This window comes from Scardinius erythrophthalmus (assembly GCF_964197995.2).
Source record: "Scardinius erythrophthalmus genome assembly, chromosome: 2".
Classification (NCBI taxonomy): Eukaryota; Metazoa; Chordata; class Actinopteri; order Cypriniformes; family Leuciscidae; genus Scardinius; species Scardinius erythrophthalmus.
In genome coordinates, this window is record NC_138222.1 from 13,648,830 (window position 1) to 13,675,203 (window position 26,374).

Below are 26,374 nucleotides of genomic sequence, written 5' to 3' on the forward strand. Positions count from 1 at the left end.
AATTAGCAGATGCTTCAATTATTGTGGCTATACTGTATTTGCAAATTTGCACATCTGGAAATAAGCCACGGTAGTCAAGGTGGGACAGTTGTAATGCTGTGTGTGATGGTTTGTATTTTGCATAATTAATTAGGCACTGAATATAGCAGCCATTAAAAGATCCTTCGGCCAGTAGTACTGCTTTGACCTTCCTGAGTATTTTTACAAAATTGTTAGATTCTCTCTGCTTTGTATAACAAACATTATTTCTTAAGTTACTCTCACTTACCCTCATTCTCCAAAGAAAAACCACTGCTTGTGGTACCAATTTACACCACTAGTCGGCCCAAACGCCAAACCTCTGATACGACTGTTTGCATTTCACACCCTGCATGAACCTCAACCCACAATCATAAAAAAAAATCTTACATCATGACATGTCATTTCAATTACCAGTATAATCATATAGTTTCAATAATCATAATAACTTGCACAGTGTTGCTTATGCTTACAGTAACTGTGCTGATTACAGATTTCATCAAAGATGTTAAGACCTTTTAAAAACAAAATGTGAATTCAAAATACACGGTTCATTTTCAAGTCAGCAATTCAAACTGTTGACTCCTAAACCTCCAGTCACAGGTGCTCTGAAGACACACCCACACAGCAAACAGATGAGAGAGAATGAGTGAGAGAACAGGTTTTGTTCAGGTTTCATTCTCACGCACCCTTCACAAGCCAGGAGAGCATTGAAAGAAAATACAAGAAGATCCTTCATCATGCAGTGTAAGTCACAATCTCTGTTTATTCAACATACGCATTGTCTATTCTTGGTTTATCATTCTATTTTAAATGACTGAAAATGAATGAAAAGTTACAAATTAAAATATGGTGGCTGTTTTAAGAAGCACATTTACTGTAAATTTTGATTAACATTAAGCAAATCAAAACAGTTAATGTATGATTCTGCTATTGTTTGTTGCTTACTTTGATGAAGCCAACTGCACTTGTTGTGTAGCTTCAAATCTTAAAAGCATTTTAAAAAACGACTTGCTGATAAAAGGCTATAATTATAAAATAAAATGACACTTAAATTACACTTACATGACTATGCTTCTTAACACACTTAAGTACACTTTTTCAAAGTATGCAATTCGTAATAATAAAAAAACATAAAAAATGTGAAATTGAAAATATATATAAATACATGACATTTATTTGGACACAAGTAAAAGAGCAAACAGGAACAGACATTTGTTTGGATTTGAATGTTGTTGAAGTTGAAAACCCAGTTGTACAACATTCCTGGAATGACACTGACGTCTGCGCTTTGCTATTTGCACGTCCTTCACACGTCTGATAAGAATCTGTGACTGAGTTTGTGCTTATATAAGCCGTAAATCTGGTCTCTCACTTGTTGCTGTTAGTGACTGGCTGTTGAATCCATTGGGCTTGTAAATCTGTTGCATTATTTTGTGCATTATAAAGTGCTTGAAATAAGAGCTGAGTACCTTGTTTAATAATACTTTAGAGCTAAGCAGGGATGTAAACACATCACTTTCCAATATTCCTTTCATTGGTAGAACAATATGGGGTTTTCAGTGGCTGGTTCCTAAAATTATTTGGTTCCTAAATTCCCCTTCCTTAAAAGACTATAAAACTCTCAAATGAACCTCAACTTTGTTTAATTGTTTCAGCCTTTATTAATACACAGTAAGCTGAAAACTGAAGTAATTTGCTCAAGGACACAGTAGCGACCAGCAACTCTTCGAATAATGGGCCACCTTAACCTGAAACTAAACCTGTGACCTTTGTGTTAACAGCTCACATGCTTAACGCCTACACTAACACTCCCAGTTTAATGCCAGGCCTTCCCTACTGTCGAAATTGCCTAGAGAGCTGTTTCTATTCACTTTATTCAATAGTCAGTATTATTATGTATATCTTTGTTAGTTTTTGTGAATGTTATAATAATTTACTGCTATTTGTTCAGTATCTGTGTCTTGCATTTTGTTTGCTTTCATCAATATGGGTATCCCCAAAAGTCCTTTGAATAGGAGGGGGGACCTGAAAGTCTTAGGTTCAATAGCGGTTTCCATCCACGTATTTGTTTTATTTGGTAAGAAAACATGCACATAAACTATGATGGAAACACACTCACTGAATAAATTCCCAGATGCTCGAAAAAAACCTCATGCCTTTGCCTCAACTTATCCTGTGATTGGACAATATCATTTCACACCATCTCAAATTATGTTTTAGTCTTTCTGAAATGCCTGATCAAAAGTCTGCCATTATACTTACCTACCAGAACCGCTTTTTTTTTTTTTTCAGCAACTTTTTAATTATTTTATTACTGATAATTTAAGCCAGTTTGCCATAAAGTCTAGATTTTGTTCTCCTGAACCCATGGGATGGAAACAGTGCTTTATTTCCCATTTTTTATGCGATATTCAGATTTCCCGTTTCATTCACACCTTCAGATGGAAACATAGCTAATCGTTTAATAGAGATGGTGTGAAAGCAAATGGAAATTAGACTGAAATAATTTTGTTTACCTGGAAGTTTCAAAATCAAAGGTAATGTCTAAATTTGCATGTACAATGAACTGAAAGCATGTACTTTGATAGTGATGGGAAACATGCCCCCAAATAATACGTTAGTAATCAGATTAATGGCTCAGAAAGACTGAAAAGGCTTCATGTAAACACCTCAATTAATCCGACAGAGGTGTTTACATGTGATCCGAATGAAATGTTGATCTGATTGGAAGGGACGGTGCAGGCCTGGTATAATCTGATCAACAGAAAAAAAAATTAAGCATGTAAACGCTTGAGTCGGACTATCTTCTCAATCGAATAACAAAATACCTACAGTAGATTTAATTCATTTTGTTTGCCTGCAAGTTTCAAAATCCTAGGTAATCCCAAATTTGCTAACAGCATGTATTTCCATAGCGATGGGATTCATGGGAAAGTATTGAGTAGCGATACGTTTACATGCATCTAAATAATCCGTTAGTAATCAGAATTATGGCTCGATTGGACTGAAAAGCCTTCATGTAAACACTGATCTAAATGAGCTGGATCTGAATTCAATCTGAAAGGATTTGCAAGGGGTGGTGTATATCTGAAATAATCTGATCAACAGGAAAATAATGAAGCATGTAAATCTTTTCAATTGGATAAAAACAAATTACCTTGCATACATGAGCAGTGCTGTAATGTGCATGTTTTCTTTTTAGACATGTCATCAAAAACAACAATTATATTTGCAGCGACATTATAGTGTCACTTTCTCCGGTTCTGACTGAGCAATGCGCAAGGTTATGTTTGGAATACATGTAATGCACATGTAAACTAATATGAATCAGACTGCAATGTTTAGGGTTCACATAAACAGAACCTTCAGAATAAGAAATCGATTTATTCCAATCGAGGAAAATTAGTGCATGTAAACATGCCTACTGTATTAAGACATAATTGTGTCTTGATACCATGGCCTTCCATCATCCTACTCTTTCCTCTTCCACTTTTTACTTCCACCCATTTAATTCCATCTCCTTCACCCTAACCTTTGCAGGCCCACAATCTCCGGGACGAATCCTGTCAGAGGAGCAGTTCTCCTGCTCCATCTGTCTGGAGGTCTTCGTCGAGCCCGTCTCAACTCCTTGTGGCCATACTTTCTGCAAGGCATGTCTGCAGGGCTTCTGGAATCACAGCAAGAAGTTTGTGTGCCCCATGTGCAAGAAAGTTTTTTCCAGAAAACCAGAGCTCAGCATCAACTGTGTGCTAGCTGAGATAGCCGAGCAGTTCCAGGGTCTATCCACACTGTCCTCCAACAGAAGTGACAAGGGCAACATTGAGTTAACACATTCCCCAAGCTTACAGAAAGAAGACGACTGGGGAGACTTTGCTAAAGCGGGAGAGGTGCCCTGTGACGCCTGCATTGGCAGGAAGATGAAGGCCAAGAAGTCATGCCTGAATTGCCCTGGTTCATTTTGTGAAGCTCACCTGCGGCACCATAAGAAGGGAAAGGCGATGACCTCGCACAAGCTGGTGGAGCCCATTCACAACCTGGAGGACAAGATGTGCAAGGTACACAAACGTCTACTGGATGCCTACTGCCGAAACGAACACGTGTGCGTGTGTAAGGAGTGTGCAGAGACCTCACACAAAGCGCATGATGTTGTCTCCACCGAACGAGAGTGGAAGAAAAAAACGGTGAGTTAACACTAGTATTATGTTTTTAAAAAATGTATACGGCCTTTATGGAACTGACCATAACTGGATTCAGTACAATTCACCAAAAGTCAGACTATGAAAGAACCAGGTAAAACAGTAAACTCTTCCTGTTATTTTATTTTTATTTTTACAATTGCTAGGACACATTTCTCAATAATTTCTCAGTTATTTTTCTCAATATAAAATATGCTGAAATGTTTGAAAAAAGTGCACTTTTGAAGATTTTTTTGTGATATTAGTACTACTAAGAATTTTGTAAATGCACCACTTGCTTGTAAAAATTGCACCAAAGCTATATATATATATATTGTGTATTTATGTATACATATATATATATATATATATATATATATATATATATATATATATATATATATTGTTTTTTTTCATAAACCTTAGCTCAAACTGTAGAGAATAGAACTAGAAATACCAAGGAGGGAATGTGTAAACTGAAAAATAAAATAAAAAAAAGTATGCATTTAATGCACTGTAAGTTGCTTTGGACAGAAGCATTTGCCAAATGCATGAATGTAAATATAAAACCCTCTTAGGGTAGTTGAGAAACAGCATAGCAAAATATATCAAATAAATGTAACTGTTCCTTAAATGTCAAATTAACCCTCAAAATTTTTTGAATTATGTATGCACATTGCACAACAGTGCATGCTCAAGACCCAAATGAGGGAATAGTCAAGGTGAACATCATTGGTTGTTACCCAGTAGTTCAGACATCTCAAAAATCTAAATGGGTCAAATCGACCGGCAGTATTATTACTGGGCTTGACAATACTGGAAATGTGACTGGATCTTGTTGTTTGGTTCACAGAGTCAACTGGGAAAGAAAAGGTCCGAATTAAAACATCTGATTAAGGAGCGAGAAAAGAAACTCGAGGAGATCAAGCAGTCTATCAAAGTCCTGAAAGTAAGTCTATTTATACTTTGTGATGCTTCTTTTCTTGAAGGAGTGATCTTTGATCGTATTTTTTTTTAATTTATTTTTTCAGTTCTATATGGAAGGCTGTTTTGAATTAAGTCTTCAAATTTCAGTCAGACAATCTTGAAACCATTCTATTAAAAAGTAATTGGCAACGCTTTAGATTACAGCCCACAAAGTACTGCTTAATGAAAACGAACTTACAGTGTAACTTTCGATAATTATAGTGCACCTATAAAGTATGTACGTGTAAGTATAAGGGAACATTATGTAAGGTTTGAGGATAAAGAGGTAACAACCAGGAAAATTAACAAATTATTTATACTGTAAGTATTTTAGAACTAAGGGGTACTCATTCTACTATTATAAGAGGCAACAATCTTACATTTGGGAGCAATTTAGCGAGAACATACACTGTGTACCTTTTTGTAATAATAACATACCAAGGCTATACATATCTGTGCATTTATACAGTCATGAATACAGTCATAAAATGATGTTTGTTACCCTCTTGTTCCATGAACAAGGTAAGTACAATAAAAAATCATGCACACAATCTGATATCACTGACTCAGAAACCTGTATTTGAAAAAACAACTTAATTCAAAAGAGATTTACAACACTTCGTATTCGTTTACACTTTACAGCATGCCGATGTCACTTACCCTGTAACTCCATAGAACAAGTGTATATTGCCCCAGTATGGACTTTAATGGGCTGTTTACATGACACCATTTTCAGCTAAAAACATAAAACTTTTTATGCGGTTTGGCCATTCATTTTCACGACAACTGTGTTTTGGTTGCCTGAAAATGCAAACTTTTGAAAACGGGTTTCAAAGTGTACGTTTGTGAAAACGGTCTACGTGTAAACAAGAAAAAAGGCGAATCTCTGAAGACGATGACATCATGCACATGCGTATTACATGTTCAATCTACAGTGTTTCATCGCCATCTAATGGCCTGGCAGCAGAATACAGGGTTTGAAGTCGTTTTCGCGGATCCGTGTGAATGGGGATCATTTTAACAATGGTGTCGTCTGGATGCAGAAAACTCAAAGGAAGAACTTCTCCGTTTAAGCATAGTTGTCGTGTAAACGTAACCTCAGATTGTTAATTAATCACATGTATTCCCTTGGTTGAGTTCCCACCTGTCTTCCGTCTCCATGGTCACACATCATAATCAGTGTTGGGGGTAACGAGTTACAAAGTAACGAATTACAGTAACGATATTACTTTTTTGGGTAACGAAATAAAGTAACGCATTACACTAAAAATATCGGTAACTACACTACTTTACTAGACTATAGGAACGCGCTTTCCTGCGTTACCCAAGCCATTTTTGCCTGCGTGTAAAGCTCTGATCTGTTTGTGCTGCGTACATGTCTGTCTGTGTATGTGTGTGTGCGCGCGCGTGCACCGTTGTCATAGAGATCGATTTGAGTGACGTAGCTGCTGGTGCGAAGGGGAGCGGGAAATGGAGACGGAGACAGGGGGGTCCGGCCAGTGGCAATATTCACATCACTTTCAGTTTATTGCTCGAAAGGACAAAAATATTCGCGTGAAATGTACTTTGTATGCCCAGGCAGCAAGTTACTGGCCATCGGGACTACCGGGAGATTCCCAGTGGGCGGACGTGCCTTTTGGGTCGACATCTCTTATTTTTTTTTCTTCTTCTTAACGGACCATAAAACTCGTACATCGGCGGCCCATTCGTTTTGCTTAATTGGTGGCGCTGGGTTAAGTAAGTGCGTGCCGGTGTAATGCATTAGTTAAAAAAGTCTGTGTCAGTTTGTTTTTTTTTTCCTGATAGCTGACCGGTCCATGAAACACCGTGGCCCATTGGATCTTTTCTTGATTGACACTGGGCTGGTCCAATCACATCTTTAAACACCTCCCCCTTTGGGCTTTGATCGAGCGTGCACGTGTGTCAGTGTGTATCTGTCAAAATAGTCTGAGAGATGGAGAAGAAACGCAAGGAATGTGCAGAGAAATAGCGTGAAAAATAGACACAGGCCCTTCAAGCAGACGCTGTAAAATGTGTCAAAATGTTTTCTGCAGCAGCATGACCTTCATCAGCTCCTGTGGCTGATGATGAGGATAGTGAGGAGGATCAGGACAGAGATGAGAAAGTGTAGAGCCTGCGGTAAGCAGAACTAACAGTTACTTTCAAAACACTTAGGCTATCCCATACACAAAAGATAAATATATTTGAAATATATTTTCAGAGTATATTTTGGAATATATGCAAATATTTGAAATTGGCCCAATAAATATATTTCACACTTAACATCATATATTTTTGTTATATTTCAGAATATATTTCAATGTACTTTTTTTCTGTTTGGATCCCCAAAAGTGTCAAAATATATGTGGCATATATTCCAAATACATTGAAATATATTCTGAAATACAACTAAAATATATGATGTTAAGTGTGAAATATATTTATTGGGCCAATTTGAAATATTTGCATATATTCTAAAATATACTCTGAAAATATATTTCAAATATATTTATCTTTTGTGTATGGAATGTCATGAGTGTAGGAACCCATTACCCAGTAATACATTATTTCCACATCTGCATAGTTGACGATTACCGTAATTTACTATAAATTTAATGAGACGCGTTTGTAAACCATGTTTTCCGTCAAAATAAAAGATTATGTGCTTATATCTCTTTCAAGTATAGAAATTAGTACAAAACTAATTATGAAAGTTTCCTTTATTTTTCAGTGCTTTTGTTTTACAATATATGTATATTAGTGTGCTATTATTATTATGGCCAAAATGCCGATTTTTTTTTTTTTGTCCCAGTCCAGCCCTGATTATGTGTCTACCACCGCAGACATTTGTCCTTTATCCTGTTGTTTGTGGATTTTACAGTGAGGCATATTTCTTTGTGCAGACATGTATATTATTCTTTCATATTTTACATGCCATTTTGTAGACTACATTTATAAACACTATTTGGACAGGCTAAGTGATGATAGGGCTATGATGTTTGTCGGTATCTACAGGGTAAATTAAGAAATGGGAAAGTAAAGTAATAAGTAGTGAAGTTACTTTTCAAATGCAGTAACTAGTAAAGTAATCTCATTACAATTTACAGAAGTAACTAGTAACTAGTAACTAATTACTTTTTTTGAGTAACTACCCCAACACTGATCATAATTAGTTTGTTTGGTTCAACTGTGTTTGATTATCACCTTGTTATCTGCACTATTTAAGTTCCTGCTTTTCTTATGTTCATTGTTCAGTCTCGTTTATGCATGGTTGTGCTTGCATTGGCAGTCTTTATTAAATACCTTGTTGAATATTATTAAACTACAGTGCTGGTCAGAATTATTTGCCCCCTTGGTAAATATGATCAAAGATGGCTGTAAAAAATAAATCTGAACTGTTTAGCCTATCATTTTGATATTTTATAAAAAATAAAAAAATAATAAAAAATAATAAAAAAAAATCTAACCTTTTATTGAAGTAAAATAATTGAAAGTGTGTGTGTGTGTGTGGGGGGGGGGGGGGGGTAATTTCATTATCTCATATTATGAAATAAATTTTTTTTCTCCAAAACACATTGGGAAAAAATATTTGCCCCCTTTTATAAAAAACTTTTTGCAACCTCCTTTTTCCAGGATAACAGCTCTGAGTCTTCTCCTATTAATGCCTGATGAGTTTGGAGAACACCTGACAAGAGATCAGAGACCATTCCTCCATACAGAATCTCTCCAGATCCTTCAGATTCCCAGATCCATGTTGGCGCTGCTTCTCTTCAGTTCAGCCCACTCATTTTCTATAGGGTTCAGGTCTGGGGACTGGGATGGCCATTGCAGATGCTTGGTTTTGTGCTCAGTGACCCATTTTGTTTTGATATTGATGTTTGTTTTTGGATCACTGTCATGTTGGAAGATCCAAACATGGCCCATTATAAGATTTCTAGCACAGGCTGTCAGGTTCTGATTGTTTTATCTGTTGGTATTTGATCAAATCCATGATGCCATATATCTGAACAAGATGTCCAGGACCTCTGGCAGAAAATTAGGCCCACAACATTAAAGATACAGTATGGGGGATTTCATTTTACACATGGGGTACTTTTTTATCCCTGTATGAACCAATTTCATTTGGTGCACACAGGGATAAAAAAGATCCCCATGTGTAAAATGAAATACTCTGCTGTAGGCCTACCTTTAATGTAAAGGTCCTGGACATCCTGCAAAGGCCATCCCAGTCCACAGACCTGAACCCTATAGAAAATGAGTGGGCTGAACTGAAGAGAAGCAGTGCCAACATGGATCTGGGAATCTGAAGGATCTAGAGAGATTCTGTATGGAGGAATGGTCTCTGATCTCTTGTCAGGTGTTCTCCAAACTCATCAGGCATTATAGGAGAAGACTCAGAGCTGTTATCTTGGCAAAAGGAGGTTTCAAAAAGTATTTAATAAAAAGGGGGCAAATAATTGTTCCCAACGTGTTTTGGAGAAAATATTTATTTCATAATGTGATTTCCCCCCCACTTTCAATTATTTTACTTCAATGAAAGGTTAGATTTTTGCCATTTTTAAAAATAAAATATCAAAAGGATTAACAATGCAGATTTATTTTTTACAGCCATCTTTGATCATATTTACCAAGGGGGCAAATAATTCTGACCAGCACTGTACATTGGAACCTTTCGTGTTCGTGCCTCCATCTGCAGACCAATCTTTACACCTTAATCTCAGTCCCCTGTAAGGGTACAGGCTGTGGCAACTTTTTACAGTTATGCTTAGCTCTTTTTTTTTTTTAATCCTTATCCAGTAACCTACAGTAACAACTGGAAAATTCCCAGTACAGACACATGCTGGTAACTCCCTCTACTTTAGCTTGTTTTGTTGAGAATATCTGTTTACCATTTGTTAAATCTGACAAAACCAGTAAGATCACTGCAAACATTTGTGCATGTTGTCACACCCCTCTTTAACTGAGACAACTTTCCAGCAAATGCTGAACAACACAAGCACTTCAGGATAAAATGAAACAAAACTCACGGCTCCTCTGGTTTCTGTCCTGGAACAGTATATATGTTACCGGCAAAGTGTGAAATCCCGGTATTGTATAGAATGCCTAGGCAATGTATAGAATGCATGATGGTTTTTGGCAAAAATACATGACGGTCATGTATTTTTGCCAAAAACCATCAGGCATTCTATACATTGCCTAGGCATTCTATACAATACCGGGATTTCACACTTTGCCGGTAACATATACAGTATATTAGCATGCCAGTGTTTTGCTTGTTCAATGACTAGTAAAACTAGTAAATAGAGCACAGGTCCACCATGAGTCACATTTAAAAATACAAATGGGTCCAATTACATTGGTTGGAGAGAGAGAGAAAGAGACAATACAAATATCTGCAAGCAGAAATAACTCAGATTAGACTTATTAGAACCTTAATCATTACAGTAAATACTTTATACAGAGATAAAAAATGTCTGAGCAGATAGGTGATTGGTATTATATGATGGCAGATGAGCTGAACTGGTGGTGAAACAACACAGTTCTTCTGTATAAGTTTAAGCGGTTCAACCGGTCTGTCCTGTTAAAACACACAGTGGGTCTCATTCATGAAACACGAGCAGAACGAATTGTGTAAATCGTGTGTAAAGTGGTTCTAGCGTAAATTTTCAGATTCATTAAATGTTCGTATTTTCCAAATGTTAGTTGGTACGAAAGAAATCTACACCTGCTCCCAGCCACACGTAAATAGTGCGTTTAACATCCAACCGTTTTGCTCATTAATAAGGCTGCATTTTAATTCACCTTAATCGGGTACATATTTACACAGCATTTTGAAAAAATATTATATATAGTAATTACATACGGTTTTTCTTTTTACTTTTATTATGAGAGCCAGTAATAGCATCTGCAAACGGAACACAAGTCCGCAAGTCACAAGTGTTGCAGTCAAGCTTCATGTTGAACCATTTTCTTTTCACTTCTGGGACTGTTCGATTAACAGATGTAACTCCATTAACTGCATATGCTGCCAGGCTTCCTTTTTTTAGGACCTGATACGTCACTATGTTAGCCTAGAAATCTAGATGCACCCTAGCGGCAGCAAAATGTATTTTGCAGCCAGGGGAGTCTAGCAACTCTCCATTGACTTTCGAGCTGCAAAAACCTAAATTGGGTCAGGCCAATCACGTCGTGTATAGAGTAGGCGGGGCGGGCTTAACATAATGACGACAGAGTTGCGACGGTTACCTGCCAGCTGCCACTTGAAAACAAAGAATGACGGAGCTGCTGCTGCTGGCGAACATCTTTCGAATCGGCTTTGTCCACGACTCTGGAGGACTTGGAGTTAGGTTTTTCTTTGAGAAAAGAGCATAGAACAGCACTTAAGTCATTCTTAAAAAAAGGAAGATGTGTTCGTAGTTTTGCCAGCCAGATATGGCAAAAGTTGAATCTATCAACTAGCTCCGCTGTTGGGAAAACGCTCTGGTTGGGTGAAGCGCTGTCCTATTGTGTGCAGAGGGAATTTGAAAGACAGCCGTTTATCCCGTCCCTCGGATTGAGCCGTGTCTATGGTGAGTTGCCAGACCCAACATTTTGATGTAGGTCTGGCTTGCCAGGCTACCACTATGTACGCTTGAAAATAAAATGTGGCGTTTTGAATGAACTTCTTATAATAAAACTTCAATTTCTGCATCTGAGAAATTTCTCTTTTTCATTCGCTTTTGAGAAGACATGTTGAAATCCTTCGTTTGGTGTCATAATATGATGCCCATATAGTTGTCAGTCGGATTTAATGGGCGGGATTTATGGTAATTGAGAATGAGCGTGCATGCGCGTCCATTTACGACACACACACATTTCACTATCACATCTGACGTTTACAAAGTATTTGTGAATCAGGAGAAGAGTTTTTGGGAAGGTCTCTTTATGTGCAAATCACTCACATATTTACTTGTATATTTACGAATGTTTCATGAATGAGACCCAGTGACATTCTGCATGCTGCTGTTAACATGAAATCTCATGAGTTATACTGCATGTGTTTGTGTCAGGGCTCCTCTCTGGTCTCTGTCCTGAAAGTGTTCTGTGCATTTCCACACAAAAAAAAAGAAAAAAAAAAAAAAAAAAAAGGAAAATTCTGCCCCATACTGGTCTCAAAATCAGTCACCGTCCTGTGTGTGTGTGTTTCTGAATGGATGACCCTGCAAATATCACCTGTAGCATGAGAGTTAGGGTTGAGTTTTGGTTCAAGAAAATCAAAGATGCATTGCTAGAAAATTTGGTAACACTATTTTAGCTTTCAATTCTCGCTATTAACTAGTTGCTTATTAGCATGCATATTACTTGGATCTTGGCTGTTTATTAGTACTTATAAAGCATATTAATGCCTTATTCTGCATGACCATATTCTACATCCCTTAATCCTACCCAATACCTAAATTTAAGCCTACAAAAACGACCTTATTACTATTAATAAGCAATAAATTAGCAGTTTATTGAGGCAAAAGTCATAGTTAATAGTGAATTTGTGTTCCCAATACTAAAGTGTTACCCAAAGTTTGAATCTTGGAGGAATGGCCTATTATTCACACAAAAAGCAAAACAAATTTTCATCAGGCTGCATGAAAAATAAATTCATGCCATACAAAAGATAGCATAAAACTTCAGCTTCTCTGCCATCCTAAAGCATATTCAGAATTAAAATTAAATAAAAAAGAAATACAAAATAAAAATTACAGATCATTTGTGGTTATTTGTATGGTTGAATTTGATCATTGAAGGTCAGCAGTGAAAACATTGGTAAATAAAGTGAGATTAATTCCATAAAGTGTATTTGAAGACTTTAGATGCAAAAGCCGCTAAATGCCACCTCCGTCAAAAAATTAGATAACGATATTGAGCGAATGCTCTCCGCACAGTGTACGTTCATCAAATACATTCGCTTCCATCCTGCTAGATCCCAGTCTCAACCCATTCAGACATAGGCTAACTGTTAATTGGTAGAAACTTCTAAACGCCACTTCCCTTTGCCAGCAAAAGCCCCAAGTTCACAGAACCAACCAGAAGACATGAATTGCATATGCTTTCAAGATGAATGATGGCATGAATATGAGCCAGCTTTCAATTGTTGAGAGGCAAGTTTTTATCCTGTTTAAAGATACTTTTAACTAAACAAGATGGAGGAATATGATGAAATGGATGAACCTGTGGTAGGTTCAGTCACTTTAAAAAGGAAACGTCATCAAAATCATAATTCTGCCCGTTCTAAGGCCAAAGAAGATCATTACAGTGGCAATGACAGTGCAATAATTTCACAAGTAGCATGTAAACACAACAGTGTTCCATGTGCTGCTATAACTCTGATAGAAACTGACATAACCTACAATTAAGAACAGCTCTATTCCACCGACGACAAGAGACTTAGAGGTTTTTTTTTTCTTTTTTTTTTAAGCACACAAGGACTTAGCTGGTTTTGCAGAAAAAGACAATCAAATTATTTAAAAACTAATTAATTGACTAACTGACATTTTTGAAAATAAGGCATTTCAATAACCGACTAATAACCTTTTCATTGCAGAGAAATTACTAACCGTAAACAGAATAACTGAACTGGGAGCAGAATAACTGTCTAGAAAGGCTGTGACACACAGGCAATGGAAATTCCACCCCGAGGTAGTGAAACAGATTTGGGAAACATTTTACGAAGCAGAGGTGTACCTCTTCGCTACACAGGAAACAACGCAATGTCCCCTCTACATCTCTCTGACGCCATGGCCTATGCGTGGCCCAGACTGTGTCTTTATGCATTTCTCCCAATCGCTCTCGAGAGTCCTTGCCAAGGTCCATCAGCAAGGTCTTGCCTCTTGCTGATAGCACATTGTTGGCCGACACTTGTTATTGTACAGTGCTTTGATGATATTTTTTTATAGTGAATTAGGGCTTCTCGTTTGGCAGCGATGACAGCCTCCAACTTTAGCAGGTGTGAGTTTCAAACCAGTCTTGGCTGTTTCTCTCCTTGTTACCCAGGAATGCTGTGGCTGTGTCATGGATGTTGTCCTGCAAATATTGGCAGCTTTCTTCAATGGTTGTAGAAGTGCTGTTTTTAAGGGCCGTTTCTTCTTTTATGCAGAAGGCTGTACGCAGATGTGTATGCGCTGCCCTAGCGATGTTAATGTGGGGGCAGCTCTCCAACTTGCACTGTTGGATATTTTTGGGTCATAGCCGAACTTTGCTACACACTAGTGAATGGTCAGTGTCGCAATCAGCACTGTGAAAGCTACGAGTAACAAGCATACTGTTGATGGCAGCCTGGTTATTACCAAAGTTGGTGCCAGTGTCCAGACCTTGGATGCCGCCAAGATCAGAGAAATATAATGACCTCTCCTACCGACGGAGGCAACCTGTAGTTGCTGCCTCCCATGTTGGTTTTACTGCTTTTCAACGGTACAGAAGTAACCTCTCCAGGGCAGAGACCTGCAATTTATGGAGATCTTGAGCTGCCTAGACATCAAGATCCCCCCTCTCGGCCGCACTGGTGTGATCCAAAGTTATGCAGTGCACTATATTTTACATAAGTTTGGCTGTAGGAGCTGCCGGTACGGCAATAGTAATTGCACCATACCACCTTTTGGGGCTCCACTTCAGATTTTCTTTTTGGGTTCACTCCTGTAGAAAGGAAAGCCCGAACGGGATTTTGAACTTCATCTGTCCAGCTATTTAACCCATAGCTGGGGCTTGGTTGTTGAGTGGACAGCCTGCACCGTTCACCTCTGGGGCACGACAGCAGTCTTGGTGATGGAGAGGCTTTGTACTGCCAGGGGGTGGCTTACATGCTTTTTTATCACCCAGGCTAGACAGCGGCAACATTTATGGTGTTATTTACTGAACATCTTTTTCATTTGCTGTAGCTCTCTAATCTCACTCTCAGTCCCACATACTTTACTTTGACTTCAGCATCACTGAGGTCAATGCTCACGCAACACGTCTTTGTGAATGTGAATGAGAGTATGATTTCAGAACGGCTGTATGGTTGATTTGAGAGTAGTAACGTGCTAAAGATTAGTAAATAATTGGTAGATTATTTGAGAGTGGTAGCTTGTTAAAGTCAGTCAAATGCAATCAGAATTAATTGCTGTATGATAATACATAAACATGGCATCCTGTTTGCATTCAGGAGAACAGTCAGAAGGAGATCGAGGAGAGCTGGGCTGTTTACGCAGAGTTGCAGCGGCTGTTAGAGCAGTCACAGGCTGAGCTGCTGGAGCACGTCACGGCGCGGCAGAAACAAGTGGAGCAGCAGGCCAGAGATCTCGCCAGTGGCCTGGAGCATGAGCTCAGCACACTAAGGAAGAGGAGCAGCGAGCTGGACGCACTGGCTCAAACACAGGACAGGGTGCTCTTTCTACAGGTCAGTATACACTACCATTCAAAAGTCTTTGATTTGTTTTCTTTCTTCCCTAGCATGACACAAACAAGTGTGTGCATTTGAGCTGTCTTCTCTAATATTTCACCTACTATTTCATTCCTCATAGTTCCTTCCATCTCTCCCTCCTCCACCGGAGCCATCTGATTGGTCAGTGGTGTCTGTGAACACAGATCTGTACCTCAACACCATCAGGAAGTCAGTCTGCTCTCTGGTTGACAAATTCCAACAAGAGGTCAAACAGCTTTATGGGAAAGGTGAAGAACCATGTCTAGTTCTTCCATGCACTGTACTATAGCCTAAACATTCATCAACTGTTAATTTACATGATCTTTGTAATCATGCAGTGTTTATTTCCTTGCAGAGCTCAGGAAGCTGCAAAACTACGCAAGTAAGTGCTATTTATAAAAGCATGAGATTTTAAGTTTTTTTTTTCAGTATTATTTTGACGAATATGCAGTCGAGCCATATCTCCAAATCAGAATATCAAAAGGTTTTTGTCCAGAAAGCTACTACCCATAACACTCCAACAGCTGCAAAACAATGCATTAAAAACACTCAGAAATACCATACCAGCACAATAGGAACTATTCATTAACAAGAAGAGCTCACATTTTCTTTACAAGTTTTTACAGGTTATCATGATCAATATCAGTTCCCATTATACCCAGCTAACAAGACAAGTCATGCTCTCATTTCTAGTTAATTCAGTTTTGTTTAGAGCAATCAATGAAATCCATTGCAGTGTAAAATGAAGGGCGTCTCAACAGCTACAAAAGCCGCATCCTCGATATCAAGAGCACCAGGGACGTGCATAGTGTTCCTCAGGGGCAGGGACTCAAATGTAAAAAGGGGCATATCAAGGTTGCATTTATTTGATCAAAAATACAGAAAAAACAGTAATATTGTGAAATATTACAACAATTTAAATTTGTCTATTTTAATATAGGCTACTTATAACCTTTGATACTTTTTCAGGATTCTAAGTTTAAAAAGTAAAAAAAAAAAAGAACAGCATTTATTTAAAGTAGAAATCTTTTTTACCAATATACACAACCGTTAAAAAGTTTGGGGTCAATCATTTTCTTTCTTACTTTTTTTTTTTTAAATAAATTAATACTTTTATTCAGCAAGGATTTGTTAAATTGATAAGAAGTGATAGTAAAGACTAAAGACTAAAGATAGTAAAAACATTCTATTTTAATTAAATGCTGTTCTTTTTTACTTTTTAATGTCAATGAATATTGAAAAAAGTATCACAGGTTTAAAAAAAACTAGGTATGCACCGATACCACCGATACCGATTCCAGAACGAGTCCGATACCGATACTCCCATTTTTGGTACTCACCGATACCGGTACCGAAAACCGATACCTGTATTTTCACTGCATTTCTCATTTTTAAATGTATTAGAAGATAAACCAAAAGAATATAAATCATAATAGTTGGCTTAATTTGTTCATCAAATATATATTTCCTTCAGTTATTTTCATGCTTAATTAAGCTTGCTAAAATGCATTGTATGAGCTTCTGTTACTTTCACTGTTCATTCTATTGCTCTATCATATTTTATCTTTCATTTAATAGCACATCACATATTTAGAGCAGCTCCAGAAGGGTTCAGTGCTGAGGATTGGGTCAGTGGCATGTTTAGACAACAGTGAAAAATCAATTCTTTATGCCAATTTTGATACTACAAAAACTACCAGCCTAATTAATGTGAATTTAAAACATTATTAAAGACAAGTAAACAGTCAGTAATCAAATTACACATATGTAGCACAAATATATACAATAAAATAAAGAAAGGCTACTGTTACGTCCCCTGATGGCTTAGAGGTATGAGGGAGACGTTCATAATAAAAAACTAATTAAACACTTTCCTAAAGTTTTAATCTCTGGGAGGTATTGTGGGCGAATGACTCACTGACAACAAATTAATGCAAACAGGTGGTTCGCTTTATTTTCCATACAAACAAATTGAAATAAATGTAAAGAAACAAATAAACTTATTTACAGCTATATACAACTTAAGCAAAATAATTGAAAAATAATAATTGAAATAAGTCACAGAGAGAAAGAAACTGAGCGGTGCTAAACAAACCAAATAACAAAACCAAAACACACTCTAACTAATAATCCCCACTCTCTAAACTAACTAAAAACAAAAACAGAAAATAAAGAGTTCTTCAGCGCTTAACACGCCATAACTAAAACTTCACTAACTAACCAAACCAAAATTACACAATTGCACACGCTCCTTCCCTAATGTGTCTAACAATTGTTATGCTACGTGGATGCAAGATGTAGGTCACGTGACATACTTCCCTTTTCTCTTCTCTCCGGACTGGTACAATGTAGAACAGGTAAGGAGTCCTCTGAGTGAGCAAACACAATCCAATAAAGAAAAGGAACAAGCAAGCGAACCACCACAAAGTCAGTACTCTACAATAACAACAGTAGCACAAGCCAACAAACACTCCAAGCTCCTCCTCTTCAGTCCTCCAGAGTGGCTTAAATCCAGAACCATAGCCGATGATTGGCTGTCTCCAACCAATAGCAGCACCTAAACTTAAAGATAGCAGAGAGCGGGAAAACAGGAAGAAACCAACAGCAGAGGGGAGAAAAGGCAGCAACCAATGACAAAAAGGGAAAGGAAGAAAACACTAGCACGTAACAGCTACAAATGAAAGAAACAGTGTTTTTAGAGTTTTTTTGGGTAGATCTAACAGGTACAGAAATTTTAATAAAGAAATCAAATGTGAAAAAACATTGCATATTCTTTACTGTATAAATGAAATATAGATGGATCTATTTGTAAAGTTGAAAAGGGTAGCCTATTTAGTCAAGAGCAGTGATTAATTTATTTGTCCATTGTTTGATTAACATTAAAACGCACCAGCAGGTTTATTAAACTGCTGCCCCTTTAAGACCGAACACACGGACCCCATTTGAATATACTGTCTACGTTCACTTGAGATTTAACCGACTTTGTTTACTGGGATACTTGCCAAGACAGGCGTTTTTACATAAACTTGTGTGAATTCGTCCGTACAAGAGCAAGACGTGAAAGACAATTAAATTCAGTATTCGCGTGCTGTCTATCAAGATGTTGGTTTTCGGAGTGGTCGCTTTGGATGTTTCGTTCATGAAACTTCTTGACCTGCAAACGTCCTGTAATAATGAAGGGAACCACCCATTATTCATAAATCAGGTAACAGTTCATGTTTTACTTACATATATGATTTAGTTTTAATCAAAATTACACATGCTGAGTGAAAGATCAGCAATCAAAAGCATTCAACAGAAGTGCTCTCTCTTTTTTATCCCCATTAGACCCTCTGTTGTCAGTGTTTCTTGTGTCTGCACACAAACACTGTTTACACGCTGCCTGGTATCGGAGCATTTTTACTAGTACCACTACATGAGCTCAGTATCGGGCCGATGCCGATACTGGTACCGTTCGGGTACCGTAGGGTTTCGGTGCATCCCTAAAAAAACATTAAAGCTACAATATGTAATTTTTTGCGCTGCCAAGGGGTCGCTTAACCTCTTACAATAACAAAGGTGTATGTTGATGATGCATAAGCGGAATTATGGAACTTGCCATCATGCTGAAGGATCTAATAATGTTTATGGATGAGTGAATACACTGATGTTTTTAACATGACTGTGTTATGAAGCAGGTCGCGATTGCTAACGAGAGACAGATATCAGCGCCACACACGAGTCCCGCGGATGTAAAGGAATAAGGGCATTTCATTCTACCGAACTAACTTACCCACAAGTGCTGAATAATACTCACACAGGTCAGTTTATTAGACAGTTTATGAAACATGTGAGGTAACGCAGCGCTGATTCACTTGGTCTACACTATCACACTAAACTGCATTTGAGTGTGTTGAAAGTTATAGCCTAATGTTATTCTATGTGTTAGTTTATCTGTATGAGACTAGCAGTAAGCTAGATCAACATTAGAATAACATACTGATCATATTCTAACATTTCATCATGTTGAGCTATATAACATTGATTAGTTTTACTTTTATGTACATTTGCTCACCTCTACATTTGCGCGTCTCTGTCAAGTCAAAGTTAGTCACGGACGTGGAGCTATTATTTAAAATTGGTAGGCTATTTCCCTGAAATTAAAAATCTTTGGGAACTTTTGAGATATTGTAAGTACACAACTGCAGGAAATATATCACACTGTGCAAGTGATTTTTGGATATTTTATTACAAAAATCTTACATATTGTAGCTTTAAGCAGCACAACTGTTTCCAACATTGATAAATAAATCAGCATATTAGAATGATTTCTGAAGAATCATGTGACACTGAAGACTGGATTTATGATGCTGAAAATTCAGCTTTGCATCACATAAAGTATATTAAAAAAGAAAACCATCATTTTTAACAAAATTATAATTTTTTCTGTATTTAAAAAAAAAAAAATAGTAATGTGTCCAAATTTATGACTGGTAATGTACTTACTATTAGCCTACTATTGCTGCATAATTATCAAAAATGTTAAAATAATAATGTCCTTTCACGTCACCCATTGGCGTTTTTGTCAGACACTTCACATAATAGGACTGTAGGTAGGCTGGGCTTCATTTAACCAACAATGGTAGTTTGATCAATTGTAAACGGTGTATCAACATACACAGACTAAATACAAGTGACTTGAATTCTACTTACCATTAATGCGACTTTTGGTGCTGGTTTTGTGCAGTGCTTTGTAGTCAATTAACATCCATTGTTTCAACGACGCAGATTCAGATCGCTTCATAAATGTAGCCTAAATTCGTCTGTCCATGTCATTTTCAAAGGACTTACACTTCACAATGTCCAATGAAATTTGAACTTGTTGTGCCAGATGATGATTGGTCAGTGTATTATACATGAAAAACAGGCATCAATGAATTATGAAATATTTTAAAATATTTAATATGTGGATTTTTAATTGAATCAACACACTACCTTTGATTATTGAAAAAAAAAAAAAGGTTAAAAATTGTTTAGGTTTTTTTTTTTTTTCCTGCCGTCAAGCCATATACTCACTGAAAGAACCATATTTGGCTCAAGAACATCGGTTCCCGAGCAGACTTTGGAATACGTTTACACTAATGCATTTTCGTTTTAAAACGCATAACTTTAGCTACGGTTACGCCTGCCGTCCACACACACTACTCCGGGGTGCGATATATTTTTTTTCCAGGATGGTAGGGGAAGACTCATGAATATTCATTAGGGAAGTCATCCCTGATTGGTCTTAACCCCAGTGACGGGTAGGTTTAGGGGTGGGGTTAGGGGTAGGTCATCAGACCCCCAGTGACGGTTAGGTTTAGGAGTGGGGTTGGGGGTAGGTCATCAGACCAATCAGGGATGACTTCCCTAATGAATATTCATGAGTCTTCCCCTACCATCCTGGGGAAAAAAATATCGCCTCCGGGGTTGTAGACCCTCGAAAACGGAGACTCACCACTTCAGTCAAGTCCGAAGCAAGATGAGCAAGACACGCAAATGACGCAACCCATAGCAACGCGTTATGGCAACGACACCTCAGACTGACAGATACGTAAAAATAAACGTGAATTTAGGCTACTTTAGTTTTGTACACATTTTCATGGTAATTATAATCAAATGCATTTTGTTTTTTTGACCACAATATTATCATTGATATTTGTTTGAGAGGGGCACTTTTGATTAATTTAGAAAAAGGGCAGGGGCTCAAACACCCAAAACACAGCGCAGGATAATGTTACAACCAAACGGGTGTCGACGCCTGATAAGGCAGAACATTCTCCCAGACGTTCCAAATACTGTTTCTATCACCTGCAGACGTGTAATAATAATCTTCGGAAACATACTACCATTTCTCTGTTCACGCTCCAATTCTTCTGCCAGTGAATTTAATGCTCGTATCATCTCTGCCGCCGCCATGTTGATGTTTTGCTTCAAACAACTCAAAATATGTAACATAGCCTGTTTTTACCTGTTGCCGAGCCCCGCCTTGATGCAGTGATTGACTGGGCGGGATGGGACGGGCACGTGATCGGCTCAGAATGCACTTTCAAATTGCACATTGAATTTTGCTACATTCTTTGCGGGACACTTAATGGAAATGTAATCGCAAGTGTATTAACTGTGAGTGTAAATGCAATTAAGAAAAATAACATTTAAATTATAATTTTGCTACAGTTTTTGCTTGAACGTTAAACATATCTAATAATTTTTGTAATACATTTTCATTTTAATTTTGCAGCTTATAAAGCGTTAAAATATGTATTCAATTTACATATTAAAACTAGTGTATAAAATGGCAAATGTAAATTATATAATTGAATTTTCATTTAATTTTGCACCAAACATTGCACAAATGTAATGGAAAATGTAAATTTAAATACAGAAATGCATTGTCATTTTGCATATTAAATTTCAAATTGAATATTGCTACCCATATGCTTCCATACTGTAGCGACCCCCCCTGCAGTATGCTTTGAGTAACACAGACGTAGAACGAGAACGAAAGAAGATCGCTTTAGAGCGCATAGGCTATTGATAAACAGCCTATGCAAACGACTAACCTTGTGCACATGGCTGCTTAGAACATTTTTTTAGAATACTTTTTATTCTTGATTTACCCTGGAAGAATGTAAGTGAAATGTGACAGTATGGGCCAAAAAGTATTGTTACAAATATTTTAGATAAAATAATGTTTTAATAATGTCTAAGTTAATACTTGTTCAAAACAATCACTTTAGCAAAGTTTGTACTATTTTCTGTTTATTTTGATAAATAAAAGTTACTTTTATTTTATATAAATAAAAGTTATTTTATTTTGATAAATAAAATAAAAAATAAAAAAAATAAAAAATTAATTTAAAAATAAAAATGATTAAAATGTGTTAATAAAAAATATATATATTTTAAAAATACAGAAATACAATTATTTTAAAAAGTAGCCTAAAGATTCTGAAAGTATTGAAGGAGATCCCATAGTAATTTAATATAGATTTACAGTAGTAACAATAAATTATATTTTATTATATGATATGATTCATTTTAAATATGATGGTTTAATTATAAATATGGTGATTATCTCTAAGATGGACACACAACTTAATATTATTCTTTCCTAATATTAATAATATTATGATATTTACTATCTGAACCTAACCATGTCATGTCAACAAATGACACCCGCGATCACATCAAGGATCAGCCAAAAAAAAAAAAAAAGTAAAGTGTTTGTGCCATCTAGTGGTTTAGAGGAAAATAAAAATCAAAGGCGCCTTTTATCACGGTGTGCCTTTAGCCCCATTGTACCCTATAATCGTTTGCAACCCTTACAACCAAGTAACTCTTCTTCAAGCAAGGCCTGTGGAGAAGTTGAGCCACAAGTATGACAAGGATGGATCTTTGGACACGTAAAAATATAGGCTATGCTGTGATGTTGATGAAATAATCTGGCTAGATGTAAATAAGAGGCAAGAGAAATAAAGATTCAATGATTTTATTATTTTTCTGGGCAAAAACTAATTAACCCTTAAATGCATGAAAGTGTTGCCATTCATTGTTACATAATCGGGTCTTTAGCGACCCGGATCTATATCTAGCACGGATGGATCTCTACCTGTCGTGATATTATAAAAGTCTCCTGGTATTAGAGTAACAATTACATAAGATTAAAATAAAACATTTATTTTTATTTTTTTTACCTTTTGAGAGCTCTTTTCCCAGTACATTTAGCATCTGTCTCAAATTTGCGATCTCAAGCATAATCTCAAAACTATCATTTTCAACATCTTCAAAAGCAATATTTTGATCAGCTTCTTCACCAGATCCACCATACAAGTGACAGTGATACTGATATTTGATTCTGTTTAGTACTTGCTCTGCAGTAATTCACTGATCTAGTGTTGTCACGGTACCAAAATTTCAGTATTCGGTACCAATACCAGTGAAAATCCACAGTTCTCGGTACCAATTTCGGTACCAAAGCTTAATTTAGTTTACATTTACATAATTATATTAAAGTGTATATCACAGTTACAAAGATGGAAACTAGTATTAAAAACACTTTACAATAAGATTCCATTTGTTAGATAACATTAGATAAAATGACCTAACAATAAACAATAGTTATATACTGTCGCAATTATTCTCCTTTAGGGGTTAATTTAAAAATACATTTTTATACAAGTTATCCAGCCAAGAATAAGACTATAACTGCTTTTCTGACGGACTGATATTAATGACGGCTTTTTATTTCTCATCTCCATAAATATATCTAGTAGTAAAGCTAATGCAAGGGCTAGAAATCAATTAATTCTTTGCTAATACTTCCTCGTCATCATGGAGAGCGCAGTTCGCACCGCTTTCTCCTTTCCACAAGCGCTTGTTCGTCCCGTGTCGTTGCTATGCATCCATGAACATAGGCGCGCATGGAAAAACGAGCGTGCCGCTTCTATTATGAGCGTGCTTGCCGCGCGCCATTTGAAATAACGAATCTGCATGCGCAAAAACATCAGCACCACATCAGCAGCACCGCCATCTCTCAGTGCTTTTGCACGCAACTGCACACGCTTCAGGCATGCACGCGCATCAAGTACCGGGTTTGAGAAAACCTGGTACCGTGACGTTTAAAAAAAATTAGTACGGACTTGGTTCCGAAGTACCGGGTCTTTTGACAACACTACACTGATCCATTTCAAGTTTTCCTGTTCTTTTGTTTGCTTCCTGTGGTAAGTATGAGTGAAACGTCACTTCATCATTGTGTATCAGACATTGCCACCTTGTGGAATAAAGGTGAAATGCAATTATTCAATCATCTAAGATTCAATTATTGTTGTGCAGAAAAAAATATATACTTACATTGTTACACACACACACACACACACACACACACACACACACACACACACACACACAAAAAAAAATAAAAAATAATAATAATAATAATAATATATTATATTATATTTTATAATATATATAATATATTATATTTTATTATATATATATATAATATATATATATAATAAAAAAAATGAATGAGGAGGAGGGTAGTGAATGATACCCAGGTCACTAAAAACCCGAGGTATGCATCGAAGGGTTAAAGAACTTTGAAGAACATGAGAGTTGAAAAACATGTTTTTTCATTCATGTATTTGTGGATCTATAGCTGAATCAAATCAACTGAAACACTTCTGTGTGTCTATTTTTGTGTTCAACACACATGATTTTGGTTTTCTCTGTAGGTGAGGTGATCTTGGATCCTGCCACAGCTCAGCGTGATCTTTGTCTTTCCGAGGATGGAAAGCAGGTGCACTATGAAGAGCAGCGCAAGAGCTCCACGCATTCCGACACGCCGCGACGCTTTAGCCCAGCACTGTTTGTCCTGGCACGCGAGGGTCTTTCCACCGGAAGACACTACTGGGAGGTAGACATGGGACATAAGACAGCCTGGACCGTAGGAGTAGCCCGGGGGTCGGCACGACGCAAAGGAGAGATCCGTCTCAGTCCAGAGGGTGGCTTCTGGTGTTTATGGCTGAAAAACGGAGAAGTGAAAGCCCTTGCTGGGCACAGAGTTCCACTCCATATCACCACTCTGCCTCAGAAGTTGGGCATCTTTCTGGACTATGAAGCTGGCCAGGTGTCCTTCTATGACGTGAAGATGCGCTCTCATCTCTACACGTTTAGCGATGCTTTCACTGAGAGTGTCTACCCTATCTTCAGCCCTTGCATCAACCAGGACGGAAAGAACCCAGAAGCACTGGTCATCACCGCCATCAAACACAGCTGAGACAGCATACTCACTTCAGGGCCTTTATCATGGGTTTCAGGGTTGGACAGAATACATTGCTGATTTTCACAAGAATGAAGACTTTCCTGGACAAATAATACACTTTTTTTACATTTTTTTTTTATAAGAGTTCACTTTGTAAATTTAGGCAGTGGAGTGTGATATTTTTTGTAAAAAGACTGTACGTTACTTTCAAAGATGCATAAAAACAAAAAGTTACAAAAAACAAAAATACTACTAAATATACTTCAAATGTTTCAGGTCAGTAAACAAGAAATTAAGTCTTATTCCTCAAGGACACATTCAAGTAAACCAAAAGATAAAGTAAATACTTTGTTACAAAAAGATTTATATTTCAAATAAATGCAGTTATTTTGAACGCTTCCAAAAAAAAAACAGTTTCCACAAAAATTTGAAGTTTCTTCATTGATAATAAAAAATGTTTCTTGAGCAACAATTTAGCATATTAGAATGATTTCTGAAGAATCATGTGACACTGAAGACTGGAGTAATGATTTTGATTTTGACATCACAGGAATAAATTACACTTTAAAATATATATTAAAATAAAAAATGGTTTAAATGTAATATTATTTCACAATATTAAAGTTTTTACTGTATTTTTCATCAAATCAATGCATCTTGGTGAGCATTAGAAACTTCAAAACATGAAAAACATTAAAAAAAAAAAAAAAAAAAAAAAACTTACCCCAAACTGTTCTTAGGTTCATGTTTGGTTCAATGTCTATGTGACCATTACACTTTTGAATAGTTATTAATTGTAATAACTTGCTACAATCCAGATTATATCCCAAATGTTTATACATCTAGATTTGTTTTACTTTAAAATGTTACTGGATAATATTACAATTTACATAAGCTAAATGGAGAATATATCAACTTTATAGATCAGATCACTTGTATTTTCCTGTGTTAATCTTTATAACGGGGTGTCATAATGTTTGGATACAAGTTTTCTATGAG

At 36.8% G+C, this 26,374-nt stretch overlaps 1 protein-coding gene across 1 annotated transcript; it reads left to right on the top strand.

Moving 5' to 3' along the window:
- Positions 1-615: 615 nt before the first annotated feature.
- On the top strand, positions 616-25,594 carry btr12 (bloodthirsty-related gene family, member 12). The gene is made up of 7 exons (XM_081359537.1): positions 616-765; positions 3,562-4,202; positions 5,050-5,145; positions 15,334-15,567; positions 15,692-15,839; positions 15,947-15,973; positions 24,846-25,594. Exons 1-7 carry the CDS (start codon positions 759-761, stop codon positions 25,388-25,390), a joined length of 1,698 nt encoding a protein of 565 aa, XP_081215663.1. The 5' UTR covers positions 616-758; the 3' UTR covers positions 25,391-25,594.
- The last annotated feature ends 780 nt before the right edge of the window (positions 25,595-26,374 follow it).

Bases quoted from the DNA above. Each gene is read 5' to 3' on its own strand.
- btr12 (XM_081359537.1), top strand. The intron at 5,146-15,333 runs GTAAGTCTATTT...GTTTGCATTCAG, and splicing joins AGTCTATCAAAGTCCTGAAA to GAGAACAGTCAGAAGGAGAT. The intron at 15,974-24,845 runs GTAAGTGCTATT...TTTTCTCTGTAG, and splicing joins GAAGCTGCAAAACTACGCAA to GTGAGGTGATCTTGGATCCT.